General features: G+C 39.8%; 1 protein-coding gene and 7 non-coding genes across 9 annotated transcripts; 7 read left to right on the top strand and 1 right to left on the bottom strand.

Moving 5' to 3' along the window:
* Positions 1-2,311: 2,311 nt before the first annotated feature.
* Positions 2,312-21,413, bottom strand: si:ch211-155e24.3 (uncharacterized protein LOC100150696 homolog). 2 transcript variants are annotated; one of them, XM_051953381.1, is made up of 4 exons: positions 20,763-21,413; positions 20,561-20,667; positions 9,667-9,766; positions 2,312-5,193 (listed from the first exon to the last, which is right to left on the bottom strand). In XM_051953381.1, the coding sequence occupies exons 1-4, from the start codon at positions 20,974-20,976 to the stop codon at positions 4,244-4,246; spliced, it is 1,371 nt and encodes a 456-aa protein (XP_051809341.1). In that variant the 5' UTR covers positions 20,977-21,413; the 3' UTR covers positions 2,312-4,243. The 2 variants fall into 2 exon arrangements, with proteins under 2 accessions (XP_051809341.1, XP_022072330.1); XM_022216638.2 differs by having other exon boundaries at positions 20,561-20,664; positions 20,763-21,390.
* On the top strand, positions 13,588-13,661 carry trnai-aau (transfer RNA isoleucine (anticodon AAU)). Its single transcript has one exon. It is a non-coding gene; the product is annotated as a tRNA-Ile (tRNA).
* On the top strand, positions 14,645-14,718 carry trnai-aau (transfer RNA isoleucine (anticodon AAU)). Its single transcript has one exon. It is a non-coding gene; the product is annotated as a tRNA-Ile (tRNA).
* trnai-aau (transfer RNA isoleucine (anticodon AAU)) lies at positions 14,874-14,947 on the top strand. Its single transcript has one exon. It is a non-coding gene; the product is annotated as a tRNA-Ile (tRNA).
* On the top strand, positions 15,937-16,010 carry trnai-aau (transfer RNA isoleucine (anticodon AAU)). The gene has a single exon. It is a non-coding gene; the product is annotated as a tRNA-Ile (tRNA).
* trnai-aau (transfer RNA isoleucine (anticodon AAU)) lies at positions 16,166-16,239 on the top strand. Its single transcript has one exon. It is a non-coding gene; the product is annotated as a tRNA-Ile (tRNA).
* trnai-aau (transfer RNA isoleucine (anticodon AAU)) lies at positions 17,229-17,302 on the top strand. Its single transcript has one exon. It is a non-coding gene; the product is annotated as a tRNA-Ile (tRNA).
* trnai-aau (transfer RNA isoleucine (anticodon AAU)) lies at positions 17,458-17,531 on the top strand. The gene has a single exon. It is a non-coding gene; the product is annotated as a tRNA-Ile (tRNA).
* Positions 21,414-22,542: the final 1,129 nt, after the last annotated feature.

The raw sequence follows: 22,542 nt of genomic DNA, 5'->3' as shown, positions 1-22,542 counted from the left end.
AATACAGCCAAAAGATGTTTTTTGTTTCTTTAGCTGTCTAAAGACCCAGACTTCACATCCTGATCAAAACGTCCAGGTGGTTTCTGCAGGTGGGTTGTCAGTTTAATCATTAAGAATCAGTTCCATTAACAAGACACTGGCAATTTTAATTGTGTAGTTTTGAAGAAATTTGAGCCCTCAAACTGTAGCTTTCCTTTCTCTGTATTAAACCCTGACACTAGGTGGTCATATGCTGCTGCAAAATTAGTCAAAAGCTAAAAGTCAACATTCATTGTCCGCTTCTAATGGGACCAAAGTCCACTATTTAATCCATTCAGACACCACATCTTGTTCCCAACTCCTTAATCCATCTCACCTGATCTGAAAAGACGCATGATTGGCCAAAATCTGCCATGACAGGCCATGGTACATTCCAGTATCCTAACTACCATACTACATAGTACACCAGTTGTGTGCATACTGCATGGAACAGTATGTACTTTGTAAGGGCAAATAAAAAGTATACGATTTGGGCTGCAAAGTGAAAACAAGCAGCCATGAGACGGTGCTACCGTCTATTTTCCTCTCAAACCATTTGAATTACAATATACTGAAACATTATTGCAGAATTTTTGCCCAATAACACCAAATGTGAAAAAACTAGACATTTAAAAAGCTACCTATGTTGTGAATTATTAAGGCTAAAATAATTAAATAAGCAATTCATTATATTCAGTTGCATAAAATGTGTTACATGGAACAGTAATTGCAATAGAAAATCCGTAAATGAATAAGTTAGTTTATTCTGACTAATAATGTTTTATTGCTGTGAGCAGGAAGTGCTTTTATTTTGAAGCTCTTTTTTGAGGAAGTGTCTTGCGTGTATTGGCGGTACTTGAAGAAATGAATCTCCGTGATGAGATGCCGATGTGGGTTTGTTTACATTGCATTTTTACCCTTTTCTCCATATAATGCTGCAGCATATGTTCAGTAAAATTTCACAAAGACAGATACGTCGTGGTCATTAATTGAAGCTTCCGTGACACTACAGCCTACTCCTGCTTTAAATACAGTTTTTTTATTATGCAATTTTAAAAAAAAAAGTAACATCATCTTCAATGAGAAATCGGCAATAGTACGGAAACTGATTCTCCTCCTCTTGAAGCAATCCTGACTGAGAGCTACAAAAATCATTCACAGATTTGACTTGACAGTGTTCAGTTACTGGACAAACATTCCAAATCTGTAATCAAATGTTCTGTTAAAGATGAGTTTATGATTTCTGATATTTTTTTATAGGGACAGCTGAAGAGAGACAAAGAGGGCTGGAATCAGACCCAAGATGCTGTCATTTAGTACACAGTGTGTGTGCACTTCAACCGGGTGGACGAACAAGGATTTCCATCTTACTGGTATTCTAGTATAGTTCTTGAAAGGTTGAATTTAGCTACAGGTAGGTTGAAGATGTTGGAGAACTACAAGTATACACTCGGTGGCCACTTGATTAGGTACACCTTCCTCATAAAGGGATGGACATGGTCAGCAACAATACTCAGGTATGCTGTGGTGTTTAAATGATGCTCATTTGGTACTAAGGGGCCCAAAGTGTGCCAAGAAAATATTCCCCACACCATTACACCACCACCATCAACTTAAAGCCCTGATGCAAGGGAGGATGGATCCATGTTTTCGTGTTGTTTAGTCCACATTCTGACCCCAGTATCTGAATGTTGCAGCTGAAATGGGGACTCATCAGACCAGGCAACGTTTTTCCAATTTTCTATTGTCCAGTTTTGGTCAGCCTGTGGGAGTGGTTATTTGACTTACTGTTGCCTTTCTATCATCTCCAACCAGTCTGCCCGTTCTCTTCTGACCTCTCACATCAACAAGACATTTTGCTCCAAACAACTGCTGCTCATTGGATATTTTCTCTTTTTCAGACCATTCTCTGTAAACCCTAGAGATGATTGTGCGTGAAAATCCCAGTAGATCAGCAGTTTGTGAAATACTCAGACCAGCCCGCCTGGCACCAACAACCATGCCACGTTCAAAGTCACTTAAATCCTCTTTCTTCCCCATTCTGATGCTCGGTTTGAACTCCAGTAAGTTGTTTTGACCACGTCTACATGCCTGAATGCAATGAGATGTGGCCATGTGATTAACTGATGAGCTATTTGTGTTAACAAGCACAGGAACAGGTGTACCTAATAAAGTGGCCGGTGAGTGTATGTAAAGGCCTGAAACCAGAAGTAAACAGATTTTAGATTCAGTCCAGTCCCTAAACTGTAAGCTTTAGTGTGCAGGAGACACACATATGTGACAGGAGTCCAAGTTAAAATGCAGAGCAGTTTTATTTTCTTGTCTCGGTTTGATTTAGGCTCCACAAAATTAGCAGCAGTAAATTAAATAATCGCAACTGAAGCTGCATGTAATAAAAGAAACTAATATTGAATGAGGAATGAGGATGAGCAGACAGGAGATCAAAGAACAAAGGGAGGAAAATGACACCAGCAGCCTCTCATTAGGGTGTTTTCTCTCCTTGCTGGAGGGCTTATATCGTCCTACATGTCTGTCCTACATATGTGACCTGATGGTGGGAATCACAGGTTGTCTGATAAACTTTCAACCTACTTTCATGCCAATTTTAATAAAAAAAAATTCTCTCACGACTCAAAACATCCCACAGTGCAGCCAGATGTGTTGAGACACCAGCTGTGCGTTATAATCAGTCAGAAACTTGTTTGTTTTTTCTATCTCTCTGTAATAATGGCATAAAAAGTCCTCCATAAATAAATAAATACAATTTTTTATCGACAATCAATAATGACAAAATCAAATATCACAATATTGTTCTAATACAATTTGACAATAAAACCTTTATACACGATATGTTGAGTGAATTACAAAACACATTAATAAGTGGTTAAACTCCCCTAGAAACGGTTTTGTCATTTTACAGAAGCCTTTAAAAACATTTTTAAACGGTCATACCTGTTGATTTGTATTTTTTTGTCATGTTTCAGAATTTTTAATGATTAATTCTCTCCACTTTCAGGCAGCCATGGAGTTATTTACTGTTGGAAAATGTAGATTTGGTAATAAGACCGATGGATTACACTGGAGAAGTCAGTGCTGTGAGTCAGTTAAGGGATCATCATACCGTACAAAAAAGAAAGGAAGCTCACGGCTGCCAGTAACGACAGGAAAAGATCTGCACGTTCAAAGAACTCTTCAGTAGTCATTTGAAAAAGTCGAGCAAAAACTTGAAGTATATAATTGATGTGTATTTGTAGTGTGTTATGATTAGCAGTTGAAAAGGCTCTCTTAGATTAAGCTTAATTTGGTATTACAATTTCACAGTTGTCCATTCGATATTGTTTCATAATGTTAACCCTCAGAACCCCAAATAGTTTCTAGGTGTTTCTTTTTTACTCCTGTGACATTATTTTACTCACTGGGTTTATTTGTTTTACTGCTATATTAAGATCTGCACCTCTTTGGAAACAGCACATCCATGGTTACAAGAAAAGAGAGCTCAAAAATGTCTTGTGTGCATCATGACAGTTATAACGCAACAAATAATAAAAAAAGAAAAGATGGAAGTTAAACATCTTTGATTATATATTTTACAAAAAAAATACATATATGGCATTTTTTCAAGTTTCTACAAGCATTACCAATACTGGAAAAAAATGGTGATTTTCTATACTGCAGATATATTACATTTACATTTTTAGTTTTTTTCCATACTTGTAAACACAGCCTGCAGTTCAACTTACAAATCCCTACATTTTCGTCCTCTGACTGTTAGTTGCAGCTGAGCCACTGAAGGCTTCACAGTTCTGACAAGGAGTGCAAGATTTTTCTTTTTTAGAGAATCTGCTTAAAGGAAACGGAGACATCTAGAATTGAAGCGATTTTGATGAAATATCATAATGTAACAACATCACAGAAGAGTAGTTAAGAAAGTTGAAAATCTGACAATTCTCTCTGTTTTTACAGTTTGTGGCTGTTAAATAGTGTTATTATGGGGATTTTATAAAGACAACAAGCCTTTCAGACCCATCAGCAGGTTTTGGGGTTCAGAGGGTTAAGCTTAATACTTGTCTGATATATATTAATCTAATGCAACACAACAATAAAACAGATAAAATGATTTTATCAAAATTTTGCCATTCTCCAGTTAAACTCTTCAGAAAAAAGTGTGTCATCGTTGAAGTCATTACACACAGGATGCAGATGTAGAAAATAAACCCCTGTGACCTCAGTGAGCTGTTTTTTGGTGGGACTTGAGGCTGGATCTCTGGGTGAAGCACTTCCCACACAGCGTGCACTCATGGGGTTTCTCCCCGCTGTGGACCACGGCGTGCCTGATCAGGTTACACTGCTTGGTGAAGCTGCGGCCGCATTGCATGCAGCTGAATGGCTTCTCGCCCGTGTGACTCCTCAGGTGCTCTTTTAGTTGACTGAACCGGGTGAAGCTTTTATCGCAGTATGAGCAGCTGAACCTTTTCTCGCAGAGGCCGGACCTCCAGGGCACCCTCATCCTCCTCACGAGGCCGAAGCTGCCACGGCTCAGAGAGGCAGTCGAGTTCGGCGACATCAGATCCTCGTTTGGGTTCCTTATGAGAGGTGCTGCATCTCTATACTGATGCTGCTGAATCAAACTTGAGTCCAAGGAATTAATCTGAGACAAAGCACTGTGTCCTTCATCCGGTTGCGGCCTTTTAAACCCAAAGCTTTTGGCTCGTCTTTTCACCCGAGCTGCGCTCACCACCACCACAGAGTGTGTTTTGTCCACCGAGGGAATTCTGGGCGCCATATCTTCCAAATGTAAGCTTGTTTGAGATGCAAACACAGCAGGAATCTGCTCAAACTGCTGCCTGGCGAATGAGACGCCTGGATCAGCAGCGTCTCTGCACAGATTTGTCGGCCACAGCTGAGCATCTGCTTCCTCTGTCGCAAATGTGGAGGTTGAATCGAGCGGAGCGGCGTTCTCCTTGGGCTCTTCCTCTTTCTCGTGTTTCACCACAAGCTCTGCCTCATCCTGGTTTCTGTTGAGCTGCTGCTCTGGGAAAGTGTTGTAGCTGTCTGTTGGGGGAACCAGAGATTCAGGGTTGGCTGGGTTTTCAGAAGAGTGGTAACGCTCTGCAAAGCTGTCAGTTCGGGCAGGTGGTGTGGCTTCAAAACATGGCAGCTGCTCAGCTCCAGAGACTAAAGAAAGCAGAGGAGAGTGAGTGTAGCTTTAAAGTAGAGCTTTTGCAGCTCAAAGTCTGATCAGTCTCTCATTAAATCTTTAAATATCTCCCTTTAATATAACCAAAAGCAATGTACCAAACATTTAAATAGACTGCAATTACTGTTATTAGAATCACAATTTTTCAACTTTAGCTGAAAACCCCATGTTGATAATTTCTCTTGTCAATTACAGCAGAGAATATATTACTTATACAGACTCGGGATAAATGAAGTGCACCAGAGGATTATCCAAGAATGATAAATCTCACTGAGCAGTTCAAATCTAAGCTTGTTCGTTTGTTGCACACTGGTGAAGTTTATGGGAAGGAATGAATGTTGGTCTCTATATGATCAGTCAGTTCTCACACAAACATAGAAAAGAACTGTTTACTAGACCTGTGCAGCACCATTTCAATGTCAAATGATACGAAATTACAATACCTCTACAGCAAAATTTAAAACTAGCCGTTATGTCTTCAAATTGCAGGTGCCACATCACAAACTCAGCACAATATAAGTCAGTAAACCTTTACAGTATACCACGTCTGAGATTCAAGCCCTTTATTTTTTTAAATTTTCGTATCCACTTGTATTTTTGATGACAGTCAATTTTCCTCAGCATAGAAGTTAACAAATCTCTGGAGAAATGTTCTGCTATTCCTCAAAGACTTTTTTTCTGTGCTTTTTGCTGGAAGGGGTTTTGTTGCTCTGCCTTTATCTTTAAAATACCCTAAAGGTGTTCTTTTGGATTCAAGTCAGACAACATACTTGTCCATGTCTCCGTTTTTGCTGTTTTTTTTCTTGTGTTTTTTTGGCACTGTGCTCTGGTCAAGCTGGGATATTCCTCTTCTGCCAAGTTTCTGCAAACTGGGAGTCAGCCAATATTTTGGTAAATCCATGAACATTCACAGTGCATCTATGAATGTCATTTCCACAACAAGATTTGTACTTATGTAGGCCCACATCATGACAGTACCACCTCTGTGCTTCACTGTCAGGACTATGCATTCACTGTGGCAGTCCTGGACATGTTAACGCTAAACACGCTGGACTCGTCTGAGGTTAACAAATTGCGTGAAGCTTCTTTTCACTTACTTCAGCAAATTTTCATGTTGCAGCACTGAGGAGCAAGCCAGGGTTTTTATTTTTTTCTGGGACAGCATATATAGAGTTTCACATTCTGCAGTGTCCTTTGCAGTGCCTTAGCTTTCACAGAAAATTAGATTTCCATTACAGTTTTTCTCCATTGCTAAAACACTAAACTCTATTGTCTGAACCAAATTCTCAGTTGCCTGAACCCACTTGCTGAATCAGTCACTCTTTTGGCAAAACCATAAGCACTTTTCACCTGTTTAGACACATCTTGTCAACACACTGTCGTTGTGATGCACCTGTGTTGCAAAATGGTGAGCACAGGTGGCAAAAGTCAAACACAGTTAAAGCTCAGGCGTCACCGGTTGAACACAACAACTCAAAATTGATCACACTTGTGGCTAATGATGTGAGGGTACATATAAGCCAGAGCACTGGTTTGTGAGGCACTACAATGGATAGAAATCTAAGAAGAGGAGCATGGATACGGCATGCCAGGGGTTTATTCCCCCCATTGCCCGGCCAGAGAAAATTCTGCTTCACAAGTGCTGGTAAAATTACAGAAAGTGTACATGACTGACTTTTCCCTCAGTTTTGTGTGTGTTTGTTCCAGAGAGTTTTTCAGTTGGATTTTGATGATACACATAAATATATCGGGGACAATGTTAGTTTTCATAGAGGACTATTGATTTGGGAATGGTTCAATATGAACCCTCGAGTTATTGTGATTTTTCTGCCTCCATATTCTCCCTTTCTGAATCCTATAGAAGAATTCTTCTCCACATGGAGGTGGAAGGTTTTTGACCAGCAGCCATAGTTTGGGAAAATCTTTTGCCATCAATGGTCTTGACATGTGGTGATGTTTCTGTTGATGCATGTCAGGGCTGGATCAGACACACTAGGTCCTTCTTTCCAGAGAAAATGTGACCTGTGATGTCGATGAATTCCTGTGGCCTGACCCAGTACGGAGAAATGATGCTGTGGCAGAGTAATGCACTTCTTTTCTTTGTACTTCATTTGTATATTTTTGTGCTTTATTTTTACGTACAAGTGCTACATGTAAATGCACAGGATTTCTGTTTTTTTGCAAATTCTTTTTTCTATGTACAAGTGTTACAAATGGTATTTTGTTTTGCAACATGCATTTAGCCTAAATAAACATTTATTTCTACCGCTTCATGTCCTGAGCATTGTGTTTTCCTTTTTTCTATGTAGTGTTTAGTGACTACTCAGTAGAGTATTTAATTTAGATTGACTTGAGGCGTGATTTGACAGCATAGTTCAGTTTTGAGCACAGATTGAACTGTTTTGGGGTGAAAGTTTGGTTTTGCAAGAAGAGTCAGAGGTTTTGTGAATGTAGCTTGAAAATTGGGTTTTGTGTTCACAGTTTAGGGAAAAGGAGAGCAGCTTTCCAGGAATGTGTCTTAGCAATCGAGAAAAACTGTAATAAGTCAAGTCTGAAGCACTTGTCCCTCTGTTTTTTCAGAGCTACACAGTGAAAGTGGTTCACTTTCTTTTGCATCATTTAAAGAGGACAACCACTGCAGCCTTGATTAGTGGTACTATGGTTTGTTCTTTATACCTTCTGATGACTGTTGCAGCTGTGCTTTGACAATTCTCCCTCTATCTGTTTGTTGTTATGAAGTCTCGCAATCAGATTTTTCAGTTATTCTGGCTTTTTTTGTCATTTGAAGCCTTGATGCAGACACAGTGCCTAGGTCTAAAATTTAGCAAGTTCTGGTGTCCACAGGCCATTTTATAACCATGCTCATGCAGTTAGACTAATCAGAAATCACAAATGACCACAGGTTTCTAACTTGTGTATCAGATTTTTCACTTTTGCTGCATAGATTTACTACTTTCAGACCTCTTTTTCAGTATAGTTTTTCTCTAGTATTCCTTTTTGATTGTTAATAAAAGGAAATGCTCTGCTTGTGAATTTAGCAATAATGCATAAATATGATACAGTTTTTAATAATTTAGGATTTTAAGGATATTGCACAGAGGTGGGAACATGAAAATATGGGGCTACATGAGTGCAAAAGGTGTTGAGGAGAATAATTTTGTAGATTCACTGTGAATTTCTGTGGATGAACCAAAGCTGACAGCATGACTCCCAGTGTGCAGAAGCTTGGCAGAAGAGGGATACTCCAGCGTGGAAACCATCCAAAGCAAACTGTCAAAATCACACTGCCAGAATTTCTAAAGGAAAAAAAACACAGAAAAATATGACCTGAAAAAGTATGTGCCCTGACCTGAATCTAATGGAAAACCTCTGAGGTATTTTAAAGAGAAAGGTAGAGCAGCACAACCCCTCCAGCTGCAAAATAGCCTCTAAAGAATGACAGAATACGCCTTTAAAAATGTATGCAACAATCCTCCATGCAGAGGAGATTGTGTATGTGGACATACAAAAGTACTGGAAAAACAAGCTATCTGACTCTCAGTAATGAACAGTGTCCTGACTTTTGTTGCATTAAGTTCCTTCAGTGAGGCCTGTATTTTAGGTTTGTTGTGTTTTTGTTTGTTTTAAATTAGAAATAAGAGCAAATATGCAACTGTTCAGCTTTAAAATAATATAATTATTGACAAGAGATGCTGAATTTTTCAATTTAGCCATGCTTAAGGCTGTTTGTAAATTAAAAAGTAGGCGTTTACTTAAAAGTAGGCTTTAAGTAAACTTAAAGCTGTTCTGCAGCAATGGAGGTTGATCAAGCCTTGAAAGTTGGTGCTACAAAAACCTACAGGTGCCCCAACCTTTCTTGATTAGTTACAACCTCCTCTGTCTGCATAAAAGTATTGTTGGAACACATCGTGGCACTATACCTTCGAGAGCATTATTTGAACAGTATGGTACTACAAAATGTAGTATGTTGCTATAAAATGACAAAGAAAAGGCAAAAAACAATAGAAGAGAGACAGACCACCTTAACACTTGAAAATGTAGGTCTTTTCTACAGAGAAACTGTGAGGAAAGTCAAGGTGTCAGTAAGTGTAGTTTCCATCACCATCAAAAGGCTCTCAGACACTGGAGGAAACTCACAGGAAAAGGGCTGGAAGACCCAAAGCCACAACAAAATCCAAATTCAGCATTCTTCTTATCACATGACCTGTTAAATAGCATTTCTTTACCTTTATAGCTAACATTGTTAGCTGTTCAACCAGTGGTTGAACAGAGTATCCGAAGGGTTACATGTGCGAGAAAGGTAATTTTCTCTTTTGATATGGTTGTTGTGTCGTGTGGAAGTCAAGTGATGTCTGACTGAAACTCCTCCGCACAGTCGAATTCCCTCAGGGCAAATAGAGGAAACTGAGTTTGATCTCCAGTCCACAGTGTGTTTGTATCTCTGCACTCACTCAGTCTGTGGTCTGGCTCGCTCCTCCATGTGTCCTCCTCTGCACACTCTTCTTTGATCTGTATGCGATCAGCTTCATTAACAGCCTCCAGGTCTGCACACTGCAACAGCAACCTCAGCATTAATACTCAAACCAGTGAGATGACACACGTGACTTTTCTCCTGTAGATTGCTCTGATTTAAATTCAATAGTCGCTCCACCTGAACTATCAACATGACTTTTAGACTCCATTTAAACTAGGGTGTTGCTCTGTAGATCCAATAAATGTGTCTTTATGTTAAGCTACATTTGGCTGGCTTTTAAAATTCTCATAATCCAGACTATTTAACCAATTATCCACCGATATCCCAACTTGAATTTATTTCTAAATTCCTTGAAGAAAAATTTGATTAAGAATTAAGAAATCCTACAATGATATATTTTGGTTTCATGTTTTACAGTGAAGGTTACTAATTATCTGATCTGATTTCATGATACTGTGGCATGTCTAAAATAAATCAAATGAAAAAAATTAAAACAAGTGTAAAAGCGTTCTGTGTTAAGACAAATACTTTTCAGTTTGTACGTGCTTCCCGAAAGCAATATTATTCAGAAACACTCCCTAAACGTGCATTGCTATGCAGATGACACCTGTCTATATTTATTTATAAATCCAGATGTAACTAATCAGTTAGGCAAACTTAAAGCATGTCCAAAGGATATATAGGGCTGGAGGAGCTGTAACTTTCTTCTATAAATTCAGATTAAACTGAAGTTATGGCATTTGGCCCTGAACACCTTAGAAACTCTGGATGACATTGCCGTGGCCCTTCAGCTCTACTGTGACGAAATTTGGAGTTATTGTTGACCAGGATGCGTCCTTTAACTCACATAAAATAATTCTGTAAGATGACCTTCTTTCATCTTCACAATATCATCAAAATCAGGAACATCCTGTCAGAGTGATGCTGAAAAAGTCCATGTATTTGTAACTTAGAGGATGGATCACTGTAACTCGTTATTGGCAGGATTTTTTTATTAACTCTCTGAAAAACTGATCCAAAATGCTGCAGCCAGAATTCTGACAGGAACCAGTAAGAAAGATTATGTTTTTCCCGTATTAACTTCTCTTGATTGGTTCCCTGTAAAATCCAGGATAGAATTTAAAATCTTTCTCCATACAAATAAAACTCTTAATTACCACGCTCCATCTCATCTTAAACACCTTATCACATGATATTATCCTAACAGAGGGCTTCGCTCTCAGACTGCAGGTGTACTTGTGGTTTCTAAAAGCAGACTGTGAGGCAGAGCTTTAAGCTATCAAGCTCCTCTGCTGTGGAATCAGTTCCCAGTTTGGGTTCAGGAGGCACAAACCCTCTCTACTTTCAAGATTAGGCTTAAGACTTTCATTTCTGATAAAGCTTATATTTCAGTTATGCTGCTGTTGGCCCAGGCTGCTGGGAGACTTCCCATGATGCACTGAGCACCTCTACTCTCGACATATTTATAAGCCACCATTGCACGTCGTGTGTCTTCTCTCTCCTGTAGTTTGTGTTTTATTCTTTTCTCTTTGGTTTCTGATCTGCTTTCAATGGCCTCACCAACCTGCCGAGTGTTTACTACTGTCTTGTTTGTTGTCTGTTTGTTTCTTATCATTCATCTTTTCTCTCTCCAAGACAGATTCTCTTGAGTATGGTTGTAACAGGTTTCTACTGTTAGAATTGACTTTTTTCTTCCCACTGTAAAGCTGAAAGGGAATAGTTCACTTTCTCTCTATAACATTATGAGGTCTTGACCATACTATGTGGAGTGCCCTGAGATGACTTCTGTTTTGAACTGGTGCTATATAAGTAAATGTGAGCTGAACAGTATTATAAATACACTAGTAGAAGACACAGTAATCAGTTTACAAAGCGCTACAGACTGATCAAAGATACCGTAATTTAATGGAACTAAAGCTCATGAAAGATTGAAACAAGGTTAACATAGAACAGAACAGAAATTTCGTGAGTAGAACAAAACATTTTTCTTCTGTTATTTAATTTTCTTCCAGAATTTTCTATTTTTAGCTCACATATGGAACAACAAAAAAACATGATCTACTATTTAACATCATTGTAAACTGACTCTATTTGGATTGGCTGTACAACAGTGTGGTGTAGGTTGTGCTTCACCGCCAGCAAAAAAATCCTCAGAATTATCTTTATCCATAAAGCATCTTTACGCAAAACAGTTGGTGTAAGTTTACATCTCCTCTGCAGTTCTTAAAATTTACAGTTATAGAACAAAACTCACTAAAATGTATTTCTGCTGTCAGAAGAAATATTTAGCAGCAAGAAAAAGACAACATATTTCTTTGGCTGATATTGAATGTTAATTGATACCACATATCTAAGCAAAATCAATATATCATTAACAGGCTCTTATGACGAATTAATAGAAACTAATAACTAATTTACTAATAATTTGCTAACCATTAATAAGCCTGAGTTGCCAGAGTAAAAAAAAATCCCTCATGTAAGTCCTTTTTTAAATACATATCAATTTTGATAAATGAAAACAACAAGAAACTTTACAAAACTAATCTTACATTACAAAAACTGGAATTAAATGTAAAACAGGAACGACGTTTTATGGACTCTTTAGAGTCTTTGATATCATCTAGGCCAGAACTTTACTACAGCAACACTTATCAGGTACTCATAATGCAGTACTGAGATCCTCTTTCCTTGCAGTTTCAAACAAATATCTAAGACTCTTCATTTGTCAGTTAGAACTGAGGAAGCCTCTTGAATGAGAGGTAAAGAGTCTGAAAGAACCTCAAAGAGACGTCCAGTAGCCTTCTAGTGAAGTTCTTAGGATTACTGTGACCTGCATGACTAAGAATCTACACATAGTGAAATCTCCCTTTTTACATTTCCACACCAGAACAAAGGTTACACAAATCAGAGACTGTGTTTTAAATAATTTTTTTTCCTTTCTGGGAGAATACAGTACAGACTTAACCCGCCTACATATAGTGGTTTGAGATCTGGTCTAATGTGATCCAGTGCTGTATGTCTTATTCACAGTTAGGGCTGGGTGATAAATCGAATTAATTCAATTAATTCGCCTTTTTATTTCCTGACAATTTGAAAATTTGCCAAATCGTAAAATCGAGGCGAGCTTAAATATATAACAATACAGATTCTTCTTCTGTCTTTCACGACTTGTGCACTGGCGTTTGCTTCCGCCTCTCATCTCCTTCCGCCAAAACACTCACACCGCCGTCATGGCGGACAGAACAGCAGACAAAGAGTTGGTCGTGAGAAAAGGGCGTCATGTTACATCGATTACATGGAAGTGGTTCGGCTTTGAAAAGACTGACACAGAACAAACTACAGTCATGTGCAAGGTTTGCAAAAGTACTGTGAAAACGAAGAGTAGCAGCATAACTAACCTATTTCAGCACCTCCAGCAGAGGCATCCTAAAGAATGGGAAGAGTGCTCGCAGGTACGGGAGTGCAGCATGGCTAGCACTAGCCATAGCAAACAGACCGCAAAGAAACAACAAAAATCGATTAAAATCGTAATTGTCCAAGATGACTAAAAAAAAAAAATCGAGATTTTATTTTTTAGCCATATCGCCAAGCCCTACATCAAACCAATATTTTGCACCAGATTTAGTACAATTTTCAAACAAATTTGGCCAAAAAAACTCTCAGAAGTCAGGCTGGTTAGCTCAACTGATCAGAGCATGGGGCTAATAATGCCAAGGTCAAGAGTTCAACCCCCATGCTGGCCACAAAGCTACATTTAACACCCTTAAAAATCTAAATATTAGCATGTCGGGCAAACGAAACAGTAATTTCTGTTGAATTCCTTACCATCAAACCAACATTTTGCACCAGATTTTGTGGAATTTTCGAACAAATTTGACCAAAAAACCTTCAGAAGCCAGGCCGGTTAGCTCAGCTGGTCAGAGCGTGGTGCTAATAACGCCAAGGTCATGGGTTCAAACCCCATACTGGCCAGAAAGTGCACAAAGCAACATTTAACACCCTTAAAAGTCTAAATATTAGTGCATGTTCCGCACATCCGACAAAACAGTGTCGAATTAACATTTTGAGGGGATGTAGTCACATTACCACATGAGCAACCAATGAGTTTCTTTGTGATAACAGAGAACCGACATAGACTAAACTTTGAGTGAGTGAATGTCAGCTTTGGTGTAAAGACGCCTACAGACTCCACTACCAGAGGCCCTTAGCACAAGTATGCCTCTCCTTGTTTTCTTTTCACACACGTATAAATCCAGATTTTATAAAAAATATAGTTATTTGAATCAGTGTTTACTTATTTTCATGCTGGATGGATTATTGCAGAAGATACAACAAGAAATATTAGCTAATATTTCTAACTAATTACATTAGCAAACACTTTGGAGGATGCAAGCATCGATCTCGCTACCTCTCGCACGCGAAGCAAGCGCTCTACCATTTGAGCTAATCCCCCATGGTGTGTCACAATTGTGACGTGGCAGTTTCAATGCGGAAGTGCATTTGTACATGCACAGAGTGAACAGGAGCTATTTCCTCAAACTTGTAGCAGTTAAAATTTGTCTCACATCGTTAGACTATTCAGAGAATGGCCTGGCTGCAATTCTACAGTCAGGGAGAAACCCAGTGGCTTTAAACAACCAAGAAAGGAACTTGAACCTTCAATCTTCTGATCCTAAGTCAGACACCTTATCCATTAGGCCACATGGTTCTACTTTGCCCTTGTTTGTAGCGGTTAGCTCAGCTGGTCAGAGCATGGTGCTAATAACACCAAAGTCATGGGTTCAACCCCCATACTGGCCACAAAGCTACATTTAACACCCTTAAAAATCTAAATATTAGTGTATCGGGCAAACAAAACAGTAATTTCTGTTGAATTCCTTACCATCAAACCAACATTTTGCACCAGATTCTGTGGAATTTTCGAACAAATTTGACCAAAAAACTTTCAGAAGCCAGGCCGGTTAGCTCAGCTGGTCAGAGCGTGGTGCTAATAACGCCAAGGTCATGGGTTCAACCCCCATACTGGCCACAAAGCTACATTTAACACCCTTAAAAATCTAAATATTAGTGTATCGGGCAAACAAAACAGTAATTTCTGTTGAATTCCTTACCATCAAACCAACATTTTGCACCAGATTTTGTGGAATTTTCTAACAAATTTGACCAAAAAACTTTCAGAAGCCAGGCCGGTTAGCTCAGCTGGTCAGAGTGTGGTGCTAATAACGCCAAGGTCATGGGTTCAAACCCCATACTGGCCAAAACGTACACAAAGCAACATTTAACACCCTTAAAAGTCTAAATATTAGCGCATGTTCCGCACATCCGACAAAACAGTGTCGAATTAACATTTTGAGGGGATGTAGTCACATTACCACATGAGCAACCAATGAGTTTCTTTGTGATAACAGAGAACCGACATAGACTAAACTTTGAGTGAGTGAATGTCAGCTTTGGTGTAAAGACGCCTACAGACTCCACTACCAGAGGCCCTTAGCACAAGTATGCCTCTTCTTTCCTTGTTTTCTTTTTCACACACGTATAAATCCAGATTTTATAAAAAATATAGTTATTTGAATCAGTGTTTACTTATTTTCATGCTGGATGGATTATTGCAGAAGATACAACAAGAAATATTAGCTAATATTTCTAACTAATTACATTAGCAAACACTTTGGAGGATGCAAGCATCGCTCTCGCTACCTCTCGCACGCGAAGCAAGCGCTCTACCATTTGAACTAATCCCCCATGGTGTGTCACAATTGTGACGTGGCAGTTTCAATGCGGAAGTGCATTTGTACATGCACAGAGTGAACAGGAGCTATTTCCTCAAACTTGTAGCAGTTAAAATTTGTCTCACATCGTTAGACTATTCAGAGAATGGCCTGGCTGCAATTCTACAGTCAGGGAGAGACCCAGTGGCTTTAAACAACCAAGAAAGGAACTTGAACCTTCAATCTTCTGATCCTAAGTCAGACACCTTATCCATTAGGCCACATGGTTCTACTTTGCCCTTGTTTGTAGCGGTTAGCTCAGCTGGTCAGAGCATGGTGCTAATAACACCAAAGTCATGGGTTCAACCCCCATACTGGCCACAAAGCTACATTTAACACCCTTAAAAATCTAAATATTAGTGTATCGGGCAAACAAAACAGTAATTTCTGTTGAATTCCTTACCATCAAACCAACATTTTGCACCAGATTCTGTGGAATTTTCGAACAAATTTGACCAAAAAACTCTCAGAAGCCAGGCCGGTTAGCTCAGCTGGTCAGAGCGTGGTGCTAATAACGCCAAGGTCATGGGTTCAACCCCCATACTGGCCACAAAGCTACATTTAACACCCTTAAAAATCTAAATATTAGTGTATCGGGCAAACAAAACAGTAATTTCTGTTGAATTCCTTACCATCAAACCAACATTTTGCACCAGATTTTGTGGAATTTTCTAACAAATTTGACCAAAAAACTTTCAGAAGCCAGGCCGGTTAGCTCAGCTGGTCAGAGTGTGGTGCTAATAACGCCAAGGTCATGGGTTCAAACCCCATACTGGCCAAAACGTACACAAAGCAACATTTAACACCCTTAAAAGTCTAAATATTAGCGCATGTTCCGCACATCCGACAAAACAGTGTCGAATTAACATTTTGAGGGGATGTAGTCACATTACCACATGAGCAACCAATGAGTTTCTTTGTGATAACAGAGAACCGACATAGACTAAACTTTGAGTGAGTGAATGTCAGCTTTGGTGTAAAGACGCCTACAGACTCCACTACCAGAGGCCCTTAGCACAAGTATGCCTCTTCTTTCCTTGTTTTCTTTTTCACACACGTATAAATCCAGATTTTATAAAAAATATAGTTATTTGAATCAGTGTTTACTTATTTTCATGCTGGATGGATTATTGCAGAAGATACAACAAGAAATATTAGCTAATATTTCTAACTAATTACATTAGCAAACACTTTGGAGGATGCAAGCATCGCTCTCGCTACCTCTCGCACGCGAAGCAAGCGCTCTACCATTTGAGCTAATCCCCCATGGTGTGTCACAATTGTGACGTGGCAGTTTCAATGCGGAAGTGCATTTGTACATGCACAGAGTGAACAGGAGCTATTTCCTCAAACTTGTAGCAGTTAAAATTTGTCTCACATCGTTAGACTATTCAGAGAATGGCCTGGCTGCAATTCTACAGTCAGGGAGAGACCCAGTGGCTTTAAACAACCAAGAAAGGAACTTGAACCTTCAATCTTCTGATCCTAAGTCAGACACCTTATCCATTAGGCCACATGGTTCTACTTTGCCCTTGTTTGTAGCGGTTAGCTCAGCTGGTCAGAGCATGGTGCTAATAACACCAAAGTCATGGGTTCAACCCCCATACTGGCCACAAAGCTACATTTAACACCCTTAAAAATCTAAATATTAGTGTATCGGGCAAACAAAACAGTAATTTCTGTTGAATTCCTTACCATCAAACCAACATTTTGCACCAGATTCTGTGGAATTTTCGAACAAATTTGACCAAAAAACTCTCAGAAGCCAGGCCGGTTAGCTCAGCTGGTCAGAGCGTGGTGCTAATAACGCCAAGGTCATGGGTTCAACCCCCATACTGGCCACAAAGCTACATTTAACACCCTTAAAAATCTAAATATTAGTGTATCGGGCAAACAAAACAGTAATTTCTGTTGAATTCCTTACCATCAAACCAACATTTTGCACCAGATTTTGTGGAATTTTCTAACAAATTTGACCAAAAAACTTTCAGAAGCCAGGCCGGTTAGCTCAGCTGGTCAGAGTGTGGTGCTAATAACGCCAAGGTCATGGGTTCAAACCCCATACTGGCCAAAACGTACACAAAGCAACATTTAACACCCTTAAAAGTCTAAATATTAGCGCATGTTCCGCACATCCGACAAAACAGTGTCGAATTAACATTTTGAGGGGATGTAGTCACATTACCACATGAGCAACCAATGAGTTTCTTTGTGATAACAGAGAACCGACACAGACTAAACTTTGAGTGAGTGAATGTCAGCTTTGGTGTAAAGACGCCTACAGACTCCACTACCAGAGGCCCTTAGCACAAGTATGCCTCTCCTTGTTTTCTTTTTCACACACGTATAAATCCAGATTTTATAAAAAATATAGTTATTTGAATCAGTGTTTACTTATTTTCATGCTGGATGGATTATTGCAGAAGATACAACAAGAAATATTAGCTAATATTTCTAACTAATTACATTAGCAAACACTTTGGAGGATGCAAGCATCGATCTCGCTACCTCTCGCACGCGAAGCAAGCGCTCTACCATTTGAGCTAATCCCCCATGGTGTGTCACAATTGTGACGTGGCAGTTTCAATGCGGAAGTGCATTTGTACATGCACAGAGTGAACAGGAGCTATTTCCTCAAACTTGTAGCAGTTAAAATTTGTCTCACATCGTTAGACTACTCAGAGAATGCCATGGTTGCAATTCTACAGTCAGGGAGAAACCCAGTGGCTTTAAACAACCAAGAAAGGAACTTGAACCTTCAATCTTCTGATCCGAAGTCAGACACCTTATCCATTAGGCCACATGGTTCTGCTTTGCCCTTGTTTGTAGCGGTTAGCTCAGCTGGTCAGAGCATGGTACTAATAACACCAAAGTCATGGGTTCAACCCCCATACTGGCCACAAAGCTACATTTAACACCCTTAAAAATCTAAATATTAGTGTATCGGGCAAACGAAGCAGTAATTTCTGTTGAATTCCTTACCATCAAACCAGGGCTGGGCGATAAATCGAATTAATTTGATTAATTCGCCTTATTAAAACCTGACGATTTGAAAATTTGCCAAATCATAAAATCGAGGCGAGCTTAAATAAATAACAATACAGATTCTTCTTCTGTCTTTCACGACTTGTGCACTGGCGTTTGCTTCCGCCTCTCATCTCCTTCCGCCAAAACACTCACACACTGGAGCCTTTCCTCGCTGACTTGGGACTTGGGGCGAAGGCAGAGGACACCCTGGACAGGTCGCCAGTCTGTCACAGGGCTACATATACAGACAAACGATCACACTCACATTCCCACCTATGGGCAATTTAGACTTATCAATTAACCTCAGCATATTTTTTAGACTGTGGGAGGAAACTGGAGAAAACTGCATCATAAATTCATCAAAAAAGCTTAATACCAAAAACAAAAAGAGAAAAGTATTGTTGATGCTTACAAAGCAGGAGAAGGGTCTACAAAGTTATCACAGCATTTCCAAGTGTCAAGAAGTGAAGCGATAAGTCTCATTAGGAAATTCAGAAAGAGCCACACAGTACAGAACAAGTCTGGCAGAGGAAGGAAGCGAAAGATTTCAAAAATTCTGGAAAGAAAACTTGTGGGAGATGTGTCTAAAGATGCTAGAAGAACCACCAAAGCACCAGTTAATGACTTAGCTAAGTCAGAAACTGTAGTGTCAAAGGAGACTGTCACTAGAGCCCTGCACAGAAATGGACTGAAAAAAAAAAGAAGAAATGGACTGAACTCCAACCCCCCACTTCTACAGAAGAGACACCTTCAAGCCAGACTGAAGTCTGCTGAGGACAACCTGAAGAAAGATAAGGAATACTAGAAGCATATCCTTTGATCAGATGAGACCAAACGAGAGACCCTGCTTAGGTTTGGAGAAGGAAGAGACGTATAACCCAAAGAACACCGTTCCCACAGTTAACCCTCATCAGTACACGTAGCAAAACCTTTTTCATCCATACACTTGGGGTCCAGCTGGACCCCAGTAATATTTCATCTGTTTCAAATTTCCTCTCAATGTAGATTTTTCTAAAATGTGTCTGTAGATACAAATATGAAAGAAACAATGAAATTACTATTGATGATTACTGACATGTATTGCTTACAACATTAATGTAAGAACTCTTGAATTGAAATGAAACACAATGCAACTGTAGCAGTCATCACAAGAGCAACACGACACAAACATACATAAAAGATGCACAGTCTGGCTCAGGTCTGGCTGGGGTCCACATGTACCCCAAATTATTTTTTCATATATACACCACAAACCTGATTGGAAACAAATAAGCTTTGGTGTATGAGATGGCAACTATGTGGGTGATGACTACCTAAAGGGACAGAAAAATCCAACTTACAAATAAAAAAATATGACAAGTCATATACCCCTGAGGTCTGCATGGAACCCAGGTGTACTGATGAGGGTTAAACACGGTGGTGGCAGTATCATGCTGTGCGGATGCTTCAGTGCGTCTGGAACTGGGAATCTTGTCAAGGCTGAAAGAATCATGAAGAAAGAAGGATATATAAAGACTTTGAAAGAAAACCTCCAGCAGTCAGCTGCAAAATTGGGTCTGGGTCGTCGGTTTTTCTTCTAACATGACATTTCCCTGTAAGGTTTCAGTGCCATTTACATTCTGATTAATACCTCATCTGGGACCTGTCGTATTTACAGCTGACAAGTTTGTGGGCATTGGAGCAGCCATCTCTAAACCGATAAGGAGGTCTACAACATCACTTATCAGGTACTTATAATGCAGTATTAGAATCTTTAAGCATAAAGTTTCATTACTTATTAACATTTTGAGTAACTGGTTACCTAACCACTGTCTTATTTATAGCTGTTAAGTTTGTTGGCATTGGAGCAGCAAACAGAGGAGGAGCTCTACAACACCATTCATCAGGTACTTTTAGAATGAGGTCTTGAGATCTGTACCTATAAAGTTTGTGTAAATGTTTGCACAGAGTGCATCCATGCAAAACCGAGTAAAACTGCCCATATTAGACCACCGTGGATGAAAAAAAAATGAATTGACTGATTGAAAAAGCAGATAAATAAATAGTTCAAATATAATTTTCTTGTATTGATACCTGCTGGAGTTGGTTTGTTGCCTCAGCATCCATGTGTCTGTCCCAGTCTGACCTCTGACTTTCTGTGTTGGGAACTACTTTGACTAAAGGAGAACACCTCTCTCCTGCTGGGCAAGAACATCACACAACAGAGAGACATTCCGTTACTAGAAGTTATCATCTCCCACCCAGCAGGGAGCACCATCCTCGGTCCACCTCCCACCTTTCCTTCGGGCTCTCAGCCGGCTCCTCCGCAGCTCCGCCTCCATCACCTCGCACTTGGTCTTGAGCAGCTCGATGTCCCGCCGGCTCTGGCTCACCTCCAGCCGGAGCACCGCACAGCTGTCCTCCACTCGCCGGTTGATCTCCTCCACCGCCGCCTTGGCCAGCACCTCCATGACGGACAGCAGCTGGCTCTGGAAGCTGCAGCTCTCCATCTTTGTTTCGGCCCCTTGTCGCGGCACTAATAAAATGAATTCGGTCGCACTGGGCTGTCTGGGCTGAAAGTCACTCACTCTGTGGAAGAATGTGTTTTCAGAAGGCGGGTCGTAGCTTCGCCTTCGTCCTAGCCGGAGAGCAGAAGATGTATGAGCTGATGTCCCTTCCGCGGAGCGTGGAGGAGGCAGAGGGGCGCTTGTTTTTATTCCACATGCGGCTCGTATGGGCGGTGTCTCTTTCTTTGTACGTTTTCTGGCCTAATAAGAAAAACATTTTTGTATTAACCTTCCCCAACAACTTTCACAGGACTTGAATATCCGCTTTGACAACGTTTATGCATTTTTTTCAAGCTTTCTTAAGTGTTGTCTCCGCTGCTAATGGACGTATTGGAATTCAAAATAAGGTTACTGTAGCAACCGTGTAGCCACAAATGACGTTGCGCTGTTACCGTAAATATGAGTGACATGCGCACTTTGACTACAGCTCCATCCATCCATCCATCCATTCTCCATACACCGCTTTATCCTCACTAGGGTCGCGGGGGGTGCTGGAGCCTATCCCAGCTGACTCGGGCGAAGGCAGGGGACAGCCTGGACAGGTCGCCAGTCTGTCGCAGGGCTACATATACAGACAAACAATCACACTCACATTCACACCTACGGACAGTTTAGAGTTATCAATTAACCTCGGCATTTTTTTTGGACTGTGGGAGGAAGCCGGAGTGCCCGGAGAAAACCCACGCATGCACAGGGAGAACATGCAAAACTCCATGCAAAAAGATCCCAGGCCCAGGCCGGGATTTGAACCGGGGATCGTCTTGCTGCAAAGCGAAAGTGCTAACCACTTACTCTACTGTGCAGCCTTGACTACAGCTGTGGAGTTTAATTAAGATTTGAGAAATGAATTAAAAAAAACAAAAAAAACAATGAGGGCGACATTTTGAAAGCAAAAAATAAAAGTAATCAATAAAGTCTGTTTAATTATTTAAAAAATTAACAGACCCTTTATGGAAATGTATATAAAGTGGAACCAAGGAAAAAAATAGAAGAGAATTGCAAAAAAAGAAGAAGCTGTAAATATATCAACAGATGATAAATATTAGATCGATTTTTTTTCTCTTCATTTTAGTGATATTAAATCATGTTCACATTTTAGGCACATCCTGTATGTTCAGTGGCGAGGATAACCTTGACCTGAGTTCTGTATGTACAGATTATGAATTTGGATGTGATTTAATAGAATATAATATATACTTTATTGATCCTGACAAGAACATTTTTTTGTACAAGCAGCATTTGATGCACAGACAACCCACAAACGCGATGAACACCAACACCATAATCTAAATATTGACCTAATAGTCATATCTATCAATTAGAAAAAATATATATCTATAAAAAATCAAAACACTTGCACAGCATATAGTTATAAGTTGAAAACATTAGTTTATAAAAATTACTGAGAATTGAAAAGTCTGATTGCAGCCATAGAATCTACAATTGCAGTTGGTAGGAAGGACTTCCTGCTAAGCTCAGATCTGCACTGAGGAATTAATCTATGACTAA

This window comes from Acanthochromis polyacanthus, chromosome 9 (genome assembly GCF_021347895.1).
Source record: "Acanthochromis polyacanthus isolate Apoly-LR-REF ecotype Palm Island chromosome 9, KAUST_Apoly_ChrSc, whole genome shotgun sequence".
NCBI classification, from domain to species: Eukaryota; Metazoa; Chordata; class Actinopteri; family Pomacentridae; genus Acanthochromis; species Acanthochromis polyacanthus.
This window is presented reverse-complemented; position numbering and strand designations above follow the sequence as displayed.

What these genes read in the sequence shown, in the direction of transcription:
- si:ch211-155e24.3 (XM_051953381.1), bottom strand. Translation starts at nt 20,976, where the DNA reads ATGGAGAGCTGCAGCTTCCAGAGCCAGCTGCTGTCCGTCATGGAGGTG. An exon ending in GCTGAGAGCCCGAAGGAAAG is followed by an intron (nt 20,668 to 20,762) that starts GTGGGAGGTGGA and finishes GTTCTTGCCCAG; the next exon opens with CAGGAGAGAGGTGTTCTCCT. An exon ending in CGAGCCAGACCACAGACTGA is followed by an intron (nt 5,194 to 9,666) that starts GTGAGTGCAGAG and finishes TGCTTTCTTTAG; the next exon opens with TCTCTGGAGCTGAGCAGCTG.